A 15,328-nucleotide genomic window follows, 5' to 3' on the forward strand; every position below is an offset into this window, starting at 1 on the left:
GTATAAAGTTTTACATGGTTTAATGCCAGATTATTAAATGTTTTTCAATATGTATCAGACGTTAGTCAGAGGCAAACTAAAAAATCTAATTCAAATAGATTGTATGTACTTAGGGCAAAACCTGAATATTTTAGATCTTTCAGCATTTCAGGAAGCACTAAGTGGAATGTCTTGAGTGAATTATAGACTCAACAAGTGTAGTGTGTTTTAAGAGAAATTATCTTAAGAGATCATCTCCATACATTTTAAGCTTCATTTTGTACCTATACTTACATTCATAATTATTTCTTATTAAGTTTTTATGTATTTTACTTCTTTTAATCTGTGTTTAATTATTTTACTAATATCTGTCTGTATGTATGTATGTTATGCAGGACCATATTGAAAACTATAGTGGTATCGCTAATTTAAATGTAATCCGGCGCACGCCAGCCTATATAAATAAAGGCCTTATTATATATTATTTTAGAATTCCCAAATCAAGAATATAGTCTTTCGTTGTTAAAGAGTATATTATAAAACTTCCAGTTTCTTTGCATCTTAAGTTTTCCGACATGTGAGTGCCAAGAAATATTGAATTGGCTACAGGATTTCAATATGTAGAAAAGATATTGGAGGCTTTACCGAGAAGATCTTGGAAGAAGGAAGGACCATTACCTCTCCCAGCTGAGAGATAACCCTGTTTTATTCCTTATTTAGCATGCTTATATTTAACCACAAAAAGAAAACAAACAAAATATGGTTTAAATACCAGCTAGTGCATGTAAAACATTTTTGTTTTACTTGTTCACAACTAAAAGCCCTGAGAATGTTATGATTATATAAACCTCATGAGGTGTGTGGTCCAATCTCATTCATTTGAAGCATATTGGAAATATTTTTAGGCTGAAAAATACTAATTCAAACCTTAAGTTTCTGAGCTTTTGGGACTTCCTGCAAACAGTACAGTATAAGAGTATCTATTGATCTGAAGTGGATAAACTTAATAAATAATAGGTTCCACAGTGCAACACCCTCTTCTAAATTCAACTTGTGAATACCAGGAAAAAGTTAACCATTATATCAGATCAATCATATACAGTGCAAAGGAAATATCTATTAATGGAGCTAGTACCAAAAATCCGTATATCTCCAATTTACCATGAAAATCAAATCTATTTTAGTATAGTAGCACACAAGAAGTACAAATGTTTTAATTTAACAGTTGTTAAATTAGAAACTGAACAAAAGGCCCATGGACTTCAATGGTCACCTAAGTAACAATGCAACAGCTCTTCAATAGACATCGAACTCAAACATTGTGTTCATCATTTTTCAAAGAATGAAAATAATTTTAGTTTTCCAGATTTAATGTTTTCAATGTCCAAGTCTTAGAATAAAATTACAATTTTGGTTGAGGGATACATGCTCTTTGTTACCATACACACAATTAATTTTCACAATGCACAGAAAAAAAGAAGATTTTTAAAGATTAAATTAATTTTTATTGAGGCCCAAATGGGTATATAATTAATTTTTACTCCCACACTAATGTCTGAACTAGACCTGGCCCAATGGCAGAGAATTCCACAATTTTGGTAGAAAGCTATATATGTTACCTTTTTAATAGCCAAATATACAGTATTTCTTCAAAATACACAGAAGTAATGGGTTAGAATAGGTCCTCAGTGCCCCCATCTTTGCTAGCCAAGGGTGACGCTCCACGGTAAATGAGAAACACCGTGGAGCGTCACCCTTGGCTAGCGAAGATGCAGTGCCCCTTACTTGTCGTATGACACAAATACATGGAATGGAGCAGTCCTTCAGATGAGACTGCAAAAACTGAGGTCCCGTGTCACAGCAGGTGTGGCACAATAAAGATCCCTCTCAGCTCAAAGGTCTTAAACACCAAGCATAGGTCTAAATTTTTCAGCCCTTCACCAGCAATGGTGACGTCTCCATATGAGTGAAAAATTCTCGAGTGGTATGTCCTCGATATTACCTTCTTGCCATCTGACCTTAGCGAACTCAAAATCTACAGGTACATATTGTATCTTATCCTATACACCATTATCCACCATGCTGAACAAAAATGTTGTTTATCAGGAATACTTGAGGCAAAGTTTGTAATCTTGATCTAGACAGATATGCACAATTACCAGAGTAAATGATACGTAGGATAAACGAACTGATCAATAATCCCTTCTCTATAGTACCTTAGCCCTGGCTTCTCTCGCAGCTTCAGCCTCTGCTGCCATAGCTCTCTGGAGCTGCACTGGGAGTCTCACATCCTTACTGTAAACAAATGGAATATTATAATCAATCTAAGTGGAATCTGAACACATGCCATTATAGATATACTCAACATCAATTTTCTTAACATTTGCACTTCAAACATCCACCGAGATGAATATCCAAATTTCTTGGGGAAGCCGATCACTAAACCAAAGATTAAAAGACCCAGAAATACAATGTGTATATGTATTTTATAGCTGAAGACCAGAAAGACATAACTTTCAATATTATTCATGTTTCACCAAAATACAGATTACAGGCTACATTATAATTCCTTCGACCTATATTTTCGGATCATCAATATTTATGATGTAAAAAGGGAGGAAATGTAAATATATATGGTTCAGATCTTTCTATTACTACAGTCTGTATTAGAATTACATGAAAAAATATATAAATTGATAGATAAAACTAAAAGACATTTCCTCAACAGCACATTCCATTATTCAGAAAATATTAAATGTTTAAGCTATCATGGTAAGATGAGGAACTCTTACAACATATAATTGTTTAAAAAGAGTTGTCTTACTTTGAGATATCGCTCAATATGCAGAAATATATCTTATGCAATATTTGTAAATGCGATAATGATTTTGTTTTGATTGCATGAATGTTAGGAAAGATTAAGACCATTTGTCTAAATTCATAATAAAGCTTTCTGAGATACCAGCTACATCAATTTTTTGCAAAAGACCATATTAGCATCACAGGGTGAGACTAATTTGTAAATAGGGTAGTTCCACACTGCTTGAACACATTTGTTTGTTTTGTAACAGGGAGTGAGAAAATGCAACAGACCAGACCAGGATTGAACCCGCCTGGGCTCCCTGATCTCTAGTCAGGTACGTGCTCTACCAATTGAGCCATGGGCGATCAAACCCGGCTGATTGCCACATTCCTCCCTCCTTAAATGTCTTCACACCTTGAAGACATCTACCCAGGATCTTTATCCCCTGGCAGGCATTTTTACCTGTCAGTTCCAGGGGCTGGTTTACAGCACCAAAAGTAACAGAATCAGGGAGAAAATACAAAGGACCAGACCGGGATTCAAACCCGGGCCCTCTGAAAGATTAGTCAGGTGTGTTACCGACTGATCTATCTGGCCACCGGAGATCAAACCTGGCTGACTGCTACAGTTTATTTGTTAGTAGCTAGTTCAAATAATAATTCATGGAATGTATTAAATTCATACGCAGACAAATGCCACTAAAGAAACACATCTAACTAGATTTAAACAAAATGTGTCTTCATTCTGTGTTGCAAATGACAAGCAATGGATTTCAAATATAGATTAAGCAGAAAACACACAGTGAATATGTAAATAATTACACATAAATTCCAGTTATCTGAAATCATGCAACACATGAAAAGTATAATGTTGTATTTGTAAGGATATAATTTGAACACTAGAGCAAACGAATTACAACAACCACTCCATGCTGAAGAAATGGGGTGAAAACTGTGTCAGGTCCTATACTTACATTTCAACCCTCTCTACACGGATACCCCAGGGATCTGTGCACTCATCTAAGTTACCCTGTGAACAAAATATGTCCAGCTTTCTATACATTAAGATTATAAACAGAGATCCAATTCTAATTCAGAAGAATAGCTATAAAATCTGACTGGAATAACTAAAGGCCAGTCCATGGGTCAAGTCTGACTGGAATAGCTAAAGGCCAGCCCATGGATCAAGTTTGACTGGAATAGCTAAAAGCCAGCCCATGGGTCTAGTCTGACTGGAATAGCTAAAGGCCAGCCCATGGGTCAATTCTGACTAAAGTACAAGTATCAACCTTTTGCTTTATAATTAACCATACACAATAACACGAAAAACAGTAAGCATTGTCACTTTTCAGTTAAATATTTCATCATGACAAATCATGTATACTGTAAACCAACATTTATTCGTGAATGACAACTTTATTTCGTAATTTACCAGAGTGATGATCTGGTTCACAATAGCTAGTGACATAAAATTTTCATGAATGAGATGATTTTGAACAAAACAATTTGACAGACTGGTTCACAGCCAAAATATTTGTGATGAGCTGTTCTTCTGTTGTTGTCACAAAAATTTCTTGTATGTGAATAAAAGTTGGTTAATAGTTTTAGTAATTAGTAATACTGAGAACTGTCTATCCTTCAGGGTAACACTTCCGGAAGAAATGCGATAGTTTTGTATGGACAGAGGGGAATAATTGTGTGGAGTTTGATGATGTTAAAGCAATTAACCTTTCTGAATAAAGATAACGTGTCAAATACCATTCAAAAAGTTGATCCATTACTTCAGCAATTATATACAATAGTTTGTCAAGTAGCATGTTCTTCAAGACTTATGTGAAATCTGCAGAACATGAGCCAGAAAACCTGAATTTTGATCAAAAGTTAGGCTTAGTTAAAATGAAATCGAGAGTTCGAGAGATCGAAATTCGGAAATTGAAGGTCCGCCGGTATGGTTAAGATTTTACAGTAACCGGAAATGTATACCAACAAGATCATGTGATATCGTTTTGACATGTTTTCCTTCATATTCGTCAGGTACTTTGATATCAAAATAAAAAAAACTTATTTTGCATTAAAATTAAAAACATTTCAAAGTTTATGTACATGTATTTATTTGTTCTTTAATCATGCTTAGATAGGCATACAAAACCAAGTTCTGATGACGCTTTACTATCGCAAAGTGTTATGTCGCTTTACCCAAAGCAAATATTCTAACGAAAAAGTAAAACGATGTTTTAGAGTAACTTTACACAAAGAACAAACTCGAGAAATTTAACAGTCTGTAGATCTCTAAATTATATATAATACTTGCTCTCTCGTTATCAAGTCAAAACAAATTATAGATTTTATTCATAGTCAAATTATATATAATTTTAATCATCATAACACAAAACCCCAGTGCCAGGTGTAATTATATACTCAAGTGTGTCACCTCCACAAAGAAGCACTGGCAATGTTTCAACTTTGTAAACACCTAATTACCCCTCCCGCTCACTACAAAATCCAGGTGAGGCCCAAGCGGAAATTATAACACGCTTGGGTAACGGTGGGTATACACTAACCACCACTTAGAGACCTTGTTTTACAGGACTCAACTTCACTTCGAGAGATCGAGAACTTCGAGAGATCGAACGTTTGAGAGATCAATAGTAAATTTGCTTTGTTATATAGAGAGAAAAATCGGGACCATGATTTCACTCTGAGAGACCGAGAACTTCGAGAGATCGAACGTTTGAGAGATCAATAGTAAATTTGCTTTGTTATATAGAGAGAAAAATCGGGACCATGATTTCACTCTGAGAGACCGAGAACTTCGAGAGATCGAACGTTTGAGAGATCAATAGTAAATTTGCTTTGTTATATAGAGAGAAAAATCGGGACCATGATTTCACTCTGAGAGACCGAGAACTTCAAGTGATGGAGAGTCACCTGTATTATATCAAATATTTATAGCTATACACAGAGTGGGGATTTACATGCATATTATGTGACCATGTAATTAGTGTAAATTTCCCCCATATGTACATAACCACTTTTACATCATTAGATACAGGTTGTCACTATGAAACATTCCGTAAGCTTTCTCTTCTCTATGGATGCTTATGGAAGATCTTACAGCACTACGGAATACCAGCTAAGATCGTAGATTTGATTAAAGCTTTCTACTCCCAATTCAAACGCACAGTTGGCAAAACATCAGATACCAACTTCCTTGTAAAATCTGGAGTTAGACAAGGTTGTGTGATGTCATCCCTCTTATTCATAACAGCCATGGATTGGGTAATGAGATCAACCCTGAGTGGACACAACACCAACATTAGATGGACCCTCTTTTATCTTGTAGATCTTGACTATGCAGATGACCTTGTGCTACTGTCACATCTTGAAACCCATATGCAGAACAAGACCTTGAAGTTACAATCCGATGCCAGCAAAAATTGGCTTAAAGATATATGTGAACAAAACTGAGGTAATGTCACTGAACACAAAGCATCCATAAGGGATACAACTAGATGGCAAAAACCTGGCAAGTGCAAGAGCTTTCACCTATCTTGGAAGCATTGTGACAACAAATGGTGGAGCTGAAGAAGAAATCAATGCAAGACTAAGTAAAACAAGAGGCACCTTTGTAAACTTTAAGAACGTATGGAAGTCTATCAGCGTAAGCAGGAACACCAAGATAAGGTTATATAACAGTTGTGTTCTGTCAGCACTGTTGTATGGTGTGGAATGTTGGAGGATGACAGAGAGGAATATCAACAAACTCTCAAGTTTCCACAATGGTTGCTTGAGAAAAATCTTAAAGATATTCTGGCCTACCAAAATCTTCAACAAAGATCTTCATGAGAGAGCAAACACCTCAGACATGCTTGCCATTCTTCTTTTAAAAAAACACTGTTAGCGATGGATTGGACATGTCCTCAGAAAACCTACCAACAACATCACCAGGGTATCCTTAAGATGGACTCCAGAAGGCAAGAGGAAGCAAGGCTATCCAAAGACCACCTGGAGAAAGAACCATGGAAGCCGAGATGAAGGAGATGGGCTTAACTTGGAGGGAATTTAAGAAGAAAGCAAAAGACAGGGAGCAGTGGAGGAAACTAGCCCTTGTCCCATGTGCCTCTGGGAGCTAGGTAGGTAGGTACTATAAAACATTTAATGTATTATTACCTGCATGTAATGACTAATTGTCTCCCTTTCCGACAGAATTTCACTGAGATTCTTGGTCCCCAGAACGTTTCTGAGTGTGGTGGCAGCCAGAAGACGGGTGGAGCGGTTGGCATCCTCCACATTAGTGATAGACATTGTGGCATTCTGAACACGGTAATACACCACAGCATCTACAGCCACTGTCACAGAGTCTTTGGTCAACACCTACAGCATAAAGATAAAATTGTATAATCACATGCAGCACAAAGATAGAACTGTAAAGTCATCCACAGTACATAGATAAGATTGTAAAAACAGCTCTGCGATAAGATGCTAATAAAGTGCCCTGCTAGGGTACATGATACACACATCTTGAACTACAAGGATGCATTACTTGAAGTCACAAGTTGTGATGTTATCATTTGCTACTAAACTGGAATAAAATTACTGTAATATACATATACCTAATTCTCTATCAGCTGATCAGGTTTGATGGAGCTGGCCAGCTCAAAGTATGCAAGATATAATCCAGACACAATTCGACTACACATGTACATATGCTATCAAACTTTAAAGTGAGCCACATTGACATACTTTTGGATCACTATACAACCCAACCCCCCACAGTTTGATGTCCTAGACCTCTCAGTGCTCAAGATATGAGCCATATGAGATTTGAATATATATATATATAATTTATGTATTTAATTCCAATATGAGGACACATTGACCTATTTTTTTATATTCATAATACACCTTTCCCTTCAATATGCATTAACTGAAAGTATGGTAGTTCTAGGCCTCACAGTGTTCAAAATATGATACAGACAAGACTTCAATAAAATTCCTAAATGAGGTCACGTTGACCTACTTTTGGGTTGCATCCCTCCAATATACATCATTCACCTCTACATGTAGTATCCTTCTAGAAATATTCCATAGCATTTCTTGTACGTATGTTCTAGAACCCCAAGAAAAGTTACATTTATATTTCTTGTGCAGTTTTGAGAACAGTAAATGAGATAACAATAGAACTGTGTCTGAACAAAAGAGCCACTGTTATGGAGTAACCAACCTTACAACCGACAGGTGCAAACCAAATGAGCCACTTTTTAAAGGGGGCCTAAAAAGATAAATTGGAAATAGAAATTGGGTTGGAATTTACAGTGAAATGAGGTGTGTGCACTGGTTTTGTATTTGCCATGTTTAAGTTTAGTTGTCTTTCCCATCTGCATGAGACTACGGTCAACCACAGCTCATTGATATCTCTTGTTTGCTCTATTTCTAATTCAAGTAAAATATATCTTACATACATATATGATACTAAACTGTCTCTGGAAATTAAGCCAACTTTGTTCATTTGTTGTTTCCTCAACCAATGACTAAACTTAACGAAGATTGAAACATTTTGAGCTGAAAACTCTTTAAAATAAAACAATAAATGCTTACAAGTCTGGTGTGATACCCGGTCTCCTCATACATTTTCTATTTACTCATCATATCAAAAACAAACTAGAACTTAATTTCTCTGGGGAATAGAACTGCATTATAGTCTCCAATTTCCAAACATTTCACTAAATTAGATTTTTTATGTACAAAACATCAATACTGGGTGAATCTGTGTTTCCTCCACAGCTATTTGCAGAAATCAAGACAAACAATGACAGAATAATGACATTTCTCTGGATATTGCTTCATGCACAATCAATATATAAATGTTTCCATGGTTTAAGAACCACAAGGGTTGAAAATCACGCAAAAGCATTCTTCCGAATCATCCCATCAAGACTTTGCTATAGGCGATCAGACAGAATCTATTATAGTTTTGAGATAAATTGGATGGTAAATAATCTCTTATTGAAAAAGTCTGTTTGTACTCCATTCATTGGCAATATTGGTTTTTATCACATGTTTACTCTTTTATCCAGTGGATATCACCCATTACATAAATTTCAATTATTACATTGTTTTCCTATGCCGTTTGTGACATCACAAACAAACGTCAAGTTTGCGTACTAGTAGTTTGTTTATAAAATGTCAGGAAGCAAAATTCCCAACAATACAGTAACAGAAATGAATAAACCAGGGAGGGTGGGTTAACATGTGATAAAAAGAATCCCCCATGGTTTGTGGTTTGATATGATTTATATCCAACTTGTTGTGTGTTTTCTATCCCCTTGCCAAGGCTTGGGATAGAAAACACAAAACTCATTGAAAATAAAACATAATTTTTTATCAAACCACAAACCGTGGGAGATCCTATATTTATTTTTATAATGATCCAACTTTGAATTTGTTTTATTGAGAAAGCTGCATAAAGAACTTCCTCCCAAGATTAAAACCAGTTGCTATTCATGGCTAGATTTTTTCAATTATATTCATATCAATCATGAAAATAGGAAACATTAATAAAAATTTGTCAGGTTATGGAAACTAATGACACAGATGTTCTCATTCAGTTAATTATGGTGTGCATGATTCTCCTTACCTCTTGAGGAGGGACATCAAATGACACAGTTCTAATATCCACTTTGGTGTAGGAGTCGATGCATGGGACGATGAAGAACAGACCTGATAAGCAGTAACCAAATTTCATTTAGATTATACAGTTCCATGGGACAAAATATTCACCCGAGTCACAAAAATGTTAGCAGATTGCTAACTTCAATTTATGAATTTACTCAGTGATATATATGAAGTGCATTCACTAACTAAATGAATTTCATGAGCTAGAACAACATCAACCAAATGCATATAACAAATTACATAACACAATTTGACAAAGAACTGGCAAAATCTGAATCTGTTCAGAATCCCATTTTGTTCTGCTCTGAGTAATTCCTATCTAAAAAATCATAGCACTCTATGTGACAGCTTCATTTCTCCAGAGTAAGCTTTGTTCAGAAGGTTCACTACTGAATTAGGAAGAAGAAGAATCATTTTGCAAAGGTAACTAACCATTCAACTTGAAAATCATATCCTATATCAGCCATCTCAAAAATGATTAAAATGTGAACAGCATATCTTAAAGATAAGGACTTAGTATGTAGGATTATGTTGTGCTAAAATTATTGAAAGGGGCTGTGATGGAGTTTTAACTTCAAATGTATTGTGACACAACAAATGCCAGAAGTGGCATCAATCAAATGTGGATTCTAAAAAATTCAATAGAACTTTTAGTAAATTTGAAATCACAAAACTTTTTCCAAATCAACAGCTTCACAATGTACAACTTTTCAACAATTTAAATGACCATTCCTCATGATAAACTACATTACAGACAGCTGTTTCTTCAATAAAAATGAAACACAAAAATCTTCATATTTTGTGCTCAGTCATCCAAACGAGTACCGCAAAGGATACATAATACACCTGCAAAAATGCTTACATAGGGTGTTTTTCTTAAGCCATAATTTGTAGAACTTTGCTTCAGGTAGTATTTGCCATCATCAGGCTGTGACATACTTTCTTTGCATAATATGAATATTTCCTTAAAATGGACTAAGTTCAACAACCTGTAATTTTCTTATAAATTTACGAAAATCAAAATCCTTGCCACAGGCACATCTTCCATACCCATACAAATAATCTGTACAATAAGAAGGTCCTCATTTGAAAACTGTGGAAGGAAAAACAGACAAATCATGTACTCTTTATGTAATAATTCCTAAAAACTGACTAAGTTCAATAACCAGTAATTTTCTCAGAAATTGAAGGAAATCAAAATCCTTGCCACATGCACATTTTCAATACCTAGTATATAAAGACTCTGAAGAATAAGAAGGTTCTCACTTGAAAACTATGGAAGGAGTTCACTAAACAAACCATGTACTCTTTTGTAGTATTTTCTCAAAACGGACCAAGTTCAACAACCTGTAATTTTCTTAAATTTGAAGGAATCAAAATTCTTGCCACATGTAGATCTTTAATATCCATAAAAACACTCTGTAATACAAGATGGTCCTCACTTGAAAATTGTGGGAGGAGGTAGCCGGACAAATTATATACCCTCCATATAACAATAATTTTCAAATAAAGGGGCAAAACTCCTGAAAGAGAGGTTGAAATGGATCAAAATTGCAATAAGATCTAGAGTGATCCACAAAGAAGCTACATAGCAAGTTTCAGCTTGATATGTGACAGAGAAATGAAATTAGAAAAAGAAAACCCCAAACAGACGGACGGATGTATACAGACATTGCTGTACCATAATACGACTCCCATCTAAAGACTATTCTATTTGGATTCTATGCACAAGTACTCTGAAGTAGATATTAAAAAGATGATGGAGTTCCTTATTGACAATATCTAAGTAGTCTTTGGTAATCAGGTCTTCCAACAGTCTGTTGGAATTCCCATGGGCACAAACTGTGCTTCATCATTACCTAACCTGTTTTTGTATTAGTATGAGGCAGAATTTATTCAAAAGCTACATGAGAAGAAAAAATATCTTGCTGTGGCTTTCATCTTGACATTTAGATGTAATGAAGATGTTCTATCTATTAACAATAATCATTTTCATTCATATGTTGATTTGATATATCCCAGTGAACTCAAAATATTAGACATCACAGAGTCTTCCATATCTGCTCCATATTTGGATATTTAATTGAACATAGATGTCAATGGCAAACTAACAACACAACTTTATGACAAATAAAATGATTTTAGCTTCTCCATCGTGAACTTCCCATATTTGTGTAGCAATATTCCATTATTACCTGCATGTGGTGTTTATGTCTCTCAACTGATTCAGTAAGCTAGAGAATGTTCTGCGTATGATAAATTTTTTAATGAAGGGGGGCTACTGACAAATAATTTGATGTTATAGGGGTTTCAACAATCTCATTTAAAGTCAGTATTTCTGTTAATTCTATGGTCATTAAAATGATATAATCTGCAAATACAAGCTATCACTGGACTGAATGCTGTCTGATGTGTGTCATACCAATTGTTAGGCTGTTAGGTTAACCTTTACATAATGATTTTGACGACGGATTACTCTATTTACCTGATCCAGGGATTTTTTTAGGGGTTGTAAGGGGCCAAAATAAGGCCTCATTCCCAATGCTAAAAAGCAGGTATTTTTCAAAACTTTTGCTTAAAATTCCCAAACAAATTAAAAAAGATCAAAGCAGGGTAGCATTATTGTTCATAAATCTCCTTCACAGGTCCACAGATTACAATTTCTGCTCCAAAATTGTCTAGTAAACCTAATTTTTTTGCCTCTAATTATTTATATGAGGTAAGCTTTGACCAAAATGTAAGTTAGAAGGAGTATAATTATTCCTTCATACACTGGTTTGGTTTTCTCCCTACTTCCTTTAACCATAGAACATTCTTCCCAATTTCAAGCCAATGTCGCTATTTTTCCCAATTGGAAAGGCCCAGGCCCTTGAAATCAAGACCTTAGAAAACCCTTTGATCAAGATATAGGGCTCATGGCAGGTGTGACCGGTCAACAGGGGATGCTTAGTCCTACCTGATCATACCTATGGTACGTCCAGGGGTCCGTGTTTGCCCTTCTCTTAATTTGTATCTTTTATAGGATTGATGAGATTGACCACTGTTCATTATATTCACTTCTTCAGTTTTAAAATTATAGCACAGTACTTTGTTAACAAGTCAACAAACCATTTTGGAAAATAATTTGAAATAACACACCTTGATTGAAAATTCTCACAGGTATGTATATAGTCAAGAGTGAAATAATGTCACTGACTGATCATGTATCCAATGTCTGACAACAATGCAATCTCACTCTCTCTTCTTTTAAACTTCTTTTAAATGCTTAAAAATGTTCTATTTACCTGGTCCTTTTGCTCCACCTGCAATCAACCGACCCAGCCTAAATATAACTGCTCTTTCATACTCCTGGACTACCTAAAATTTAACGAAATCACAGTACACACTGTAATGTTTTAGGTTTGAATATTTAAAGCAACACCGAAAGGTCTAAGGTTTACTGTACAGACATAGAGCTGAGATAGAACTAACACCATTAATTAAGTGGCCTTGTGGAGAGGGCTGAAGTAGATCTAACACCATTAATTAAGTGGCCTTGTGGAGAGGGCTGAGGTAGAACTAACACCATTAATTGAATGACCTTGTGGAGAGGGCTGAGATAGAACTAACACCATTAATTAAGTGGCCTTGTGGAGAGGGCTGAGGTAGAACTAACACCATTAATTAAACGGCCTTGTGGAGAGGGCTGAGATAGAACTAACACCATTAATTAAATGGCCTTGTGGAGAGGGCTGAGATAGAACTAACACCATTAATTAAATGGCCTTGTGGAGAGGGCTGAGATAGAACTAACACCATTAATTAAACGGCCTTGTGGAGAGGGCTGAGATAGAACTAACACCATTAATTAAATGGCCTTGTGGAGAGGGCTGAGGTAGAACTAACACCATTAATTAAACGGCCTTGTGGAGAGGGCTGAGATAGAACTAACACCATTAATTAAACGGCCTTGTGGAGAGGGCTGAGGTAGAACTAACACCATTAAATGGCCTTGTGGAGAGGGCTGAGGTAGCTAACACCATTAATTAAGTGGCCTTGTGGAGAGGCAGAACAAGCTTAATGTAACAATATATGTTCTACATGACTGAGTCCTTTCAGATGCTTTGGGAAGAAATATGGACCAATCCCATAGATAGTCCTTGATTAGCAGCAGAAACTTGCATGATCCCTAAAGATTTGTCGCTAAACAATGTTATTTCTATGACCTCAAAGTGTGAAAAGCAAACAAGGACATAACTAGGAAGAATTGTTTTAGCACACTAAAACTGATGTCTCCCCTTCCATTTTCAATAGTTTTTAAAAACATTTTTAAGGATCATCTTTAAAGTGGGTTTAAGCGTACAGTACATATAACAGTCACCTATATGTATATGTGCTTTAAACAAGGAACAGTGTTGTGAATATATGATAGTAATTAAATTAAACTTACCAACATACCAAATATTAAAGGCCTCACCCTGAGGCTTGAATCCCTGACCTACAGGAGCCATGAATTTCACTATTTTGATGGAGGCTCAATATAACTACATACATGCATCAATGCAGCTTGTCTGCTACATGTTAAGGGTAAAGAATATTTTTAGAAATCAAAACATGCATGTTCACCTTGTTCTATTCTGGGTTCTATGCCCCTGACATATGGTTCAGATTCACATGTTCAGATTAACATTAAGTAAACTATAGGTTCAGATTCATGTTTAAGTGAACTAAGGTTCAGATCAACATTAAAGGTTGAGATTCATGTTAGTGATCTAATTGGTGCAGATTCCATAAGGTTCCGATTCCATAAGTGAACTAAGGTTCAGATTTCATTAGTGAACTGAGATTTAGATTCCCATTAATTAGTGAAGGTTTAGATTCCCATCAATTAGTGAACTAAGGTTGAGATTCCATTAGTGAACAGAATATCAATGTAAGAGCTGTGGTTATCAAAAATATAATATACTACCTGTTCTAGATTTTTGGTATTTGTCAATAATTAAGACCCTCTTGGTCTGTTTATTTAGTACACCTAAAAAGTAGAATGACCTTAGGAGTTATTCCCCTTGAACCACAATTTTTCAGCCAGTCTATTACTTTAAACAATAAAAGGGATGAAATTCCTGGAAATCTAAAGATAATGTGCCTGTCTACATACAACCAGACGACAAGTTGCTGAAAATATTGCTACATTGTTAGCCAGGAATGTCATTATGTACATGTTCTTGCAGTAATGGAAGTAATGTGAGGTTAAGTGCCTTAATGTCTATGCTATAAGCTGCCTAACTGCATTAATTCATTGAAAGTTAATTGGTGTAATGAGAAAGGACTGTTTTCACTTATATGTTTGACCCCATATTTCATAAAAGTGATTCAATGTTTAGTTGTATTACTTGACATAAAACACTGATATATCAGGTAAATTATTGATACATATAACATTACTAGCACATGTTCTAGTACAAGCTTTTTGTAAACAAAAGGCCTACAGGCCTTATCATGCAGTCACCTGAGTATTCAAGTTTAAAGTATCACTTGCCCCACAGGCTACGAAATCTATCCTAATTTTCTAATTTTTATAAAACATGATACATGTATGTTCCTTTAACAAGAGGCCCATGGGCCACACCACTCACATGAGTCACCTTGGTTCATATTTAAAGACTTTCCATATATGTTCGCATGTAAAACTTTGATCCCTATTGTGGCCCTAACCTACCCCCGGGGGCCATAATTTTTACAAACTTGAATCTGCACCATGTCAGGAAGCTTTCATGTAAATGTAAACTTCTTGGCCTGATGGTTCTTGACAAGAAGATTTTCAAAGATTTTCTCTATATATCTGTATGTAAACCTTTAATCCCCTATTGTGGCCCAACCCTTTAATCCCCTA

The 15,328-nt window shown here is 35.5% G+C and overlaps 1 protein-coding gene across 5 annotated transcripts in view; it reads right to left on the reverse strand.

The window, feature by feature from the left end:
• The window catches only part of LOC125682331 (band 7 protein AGAP004871-like), a 67,607-nt gene that overhangs the window by 33,720 nt on the left and 18,559 nt on the right, over positions 1-15,328 (reverse strand). For 2 of the 5 annotated variants that reach the window (XM_048922823.2, XM_048922820.2), the window contains 5 exons: positions 12,741-12,813; positions 9,419-9,501; positions 6,952-7,155; positions 3,756-3,811; positions 2,196-2,274 (listed from right to left, as the gene is read on the reverse strand). The exons of the other annotated variants lie outside the window; for them this stretch is intronic. In XM_048922823.2, the coding sequence (XP_048778780.1) occupies positions 2,196-2,274; positions 3,756-3,811; positions 6,952-7,155; positions 9,419-9,501; positions 12,741-12,813 (495 nt within the window). The remainder of the gene's footprint in view (positions 1-2,195; positions 2,275-3,755; positions 3,812-6,951; positions 7,156-9,418; positions 9,502-12,740; positions 12,814-15,328) is intronic. 5 annotated transcript variants of the gene reach the window in all.

This window comes from Ostrea edulis, chromosome 2, assembly GCF_947568905.1.
Source record: "Ostrea edulis chromosome 2, xbOstEdul1.1, whole genome shotgun sequence".
Classification (NCBI taxonomy): domain Eukaryota; kingdom Metazoa; phylum Mollusca; class Bivalvia; order Ostreida; family Ostreidae; genus Ostrea; species Ostrea edulis.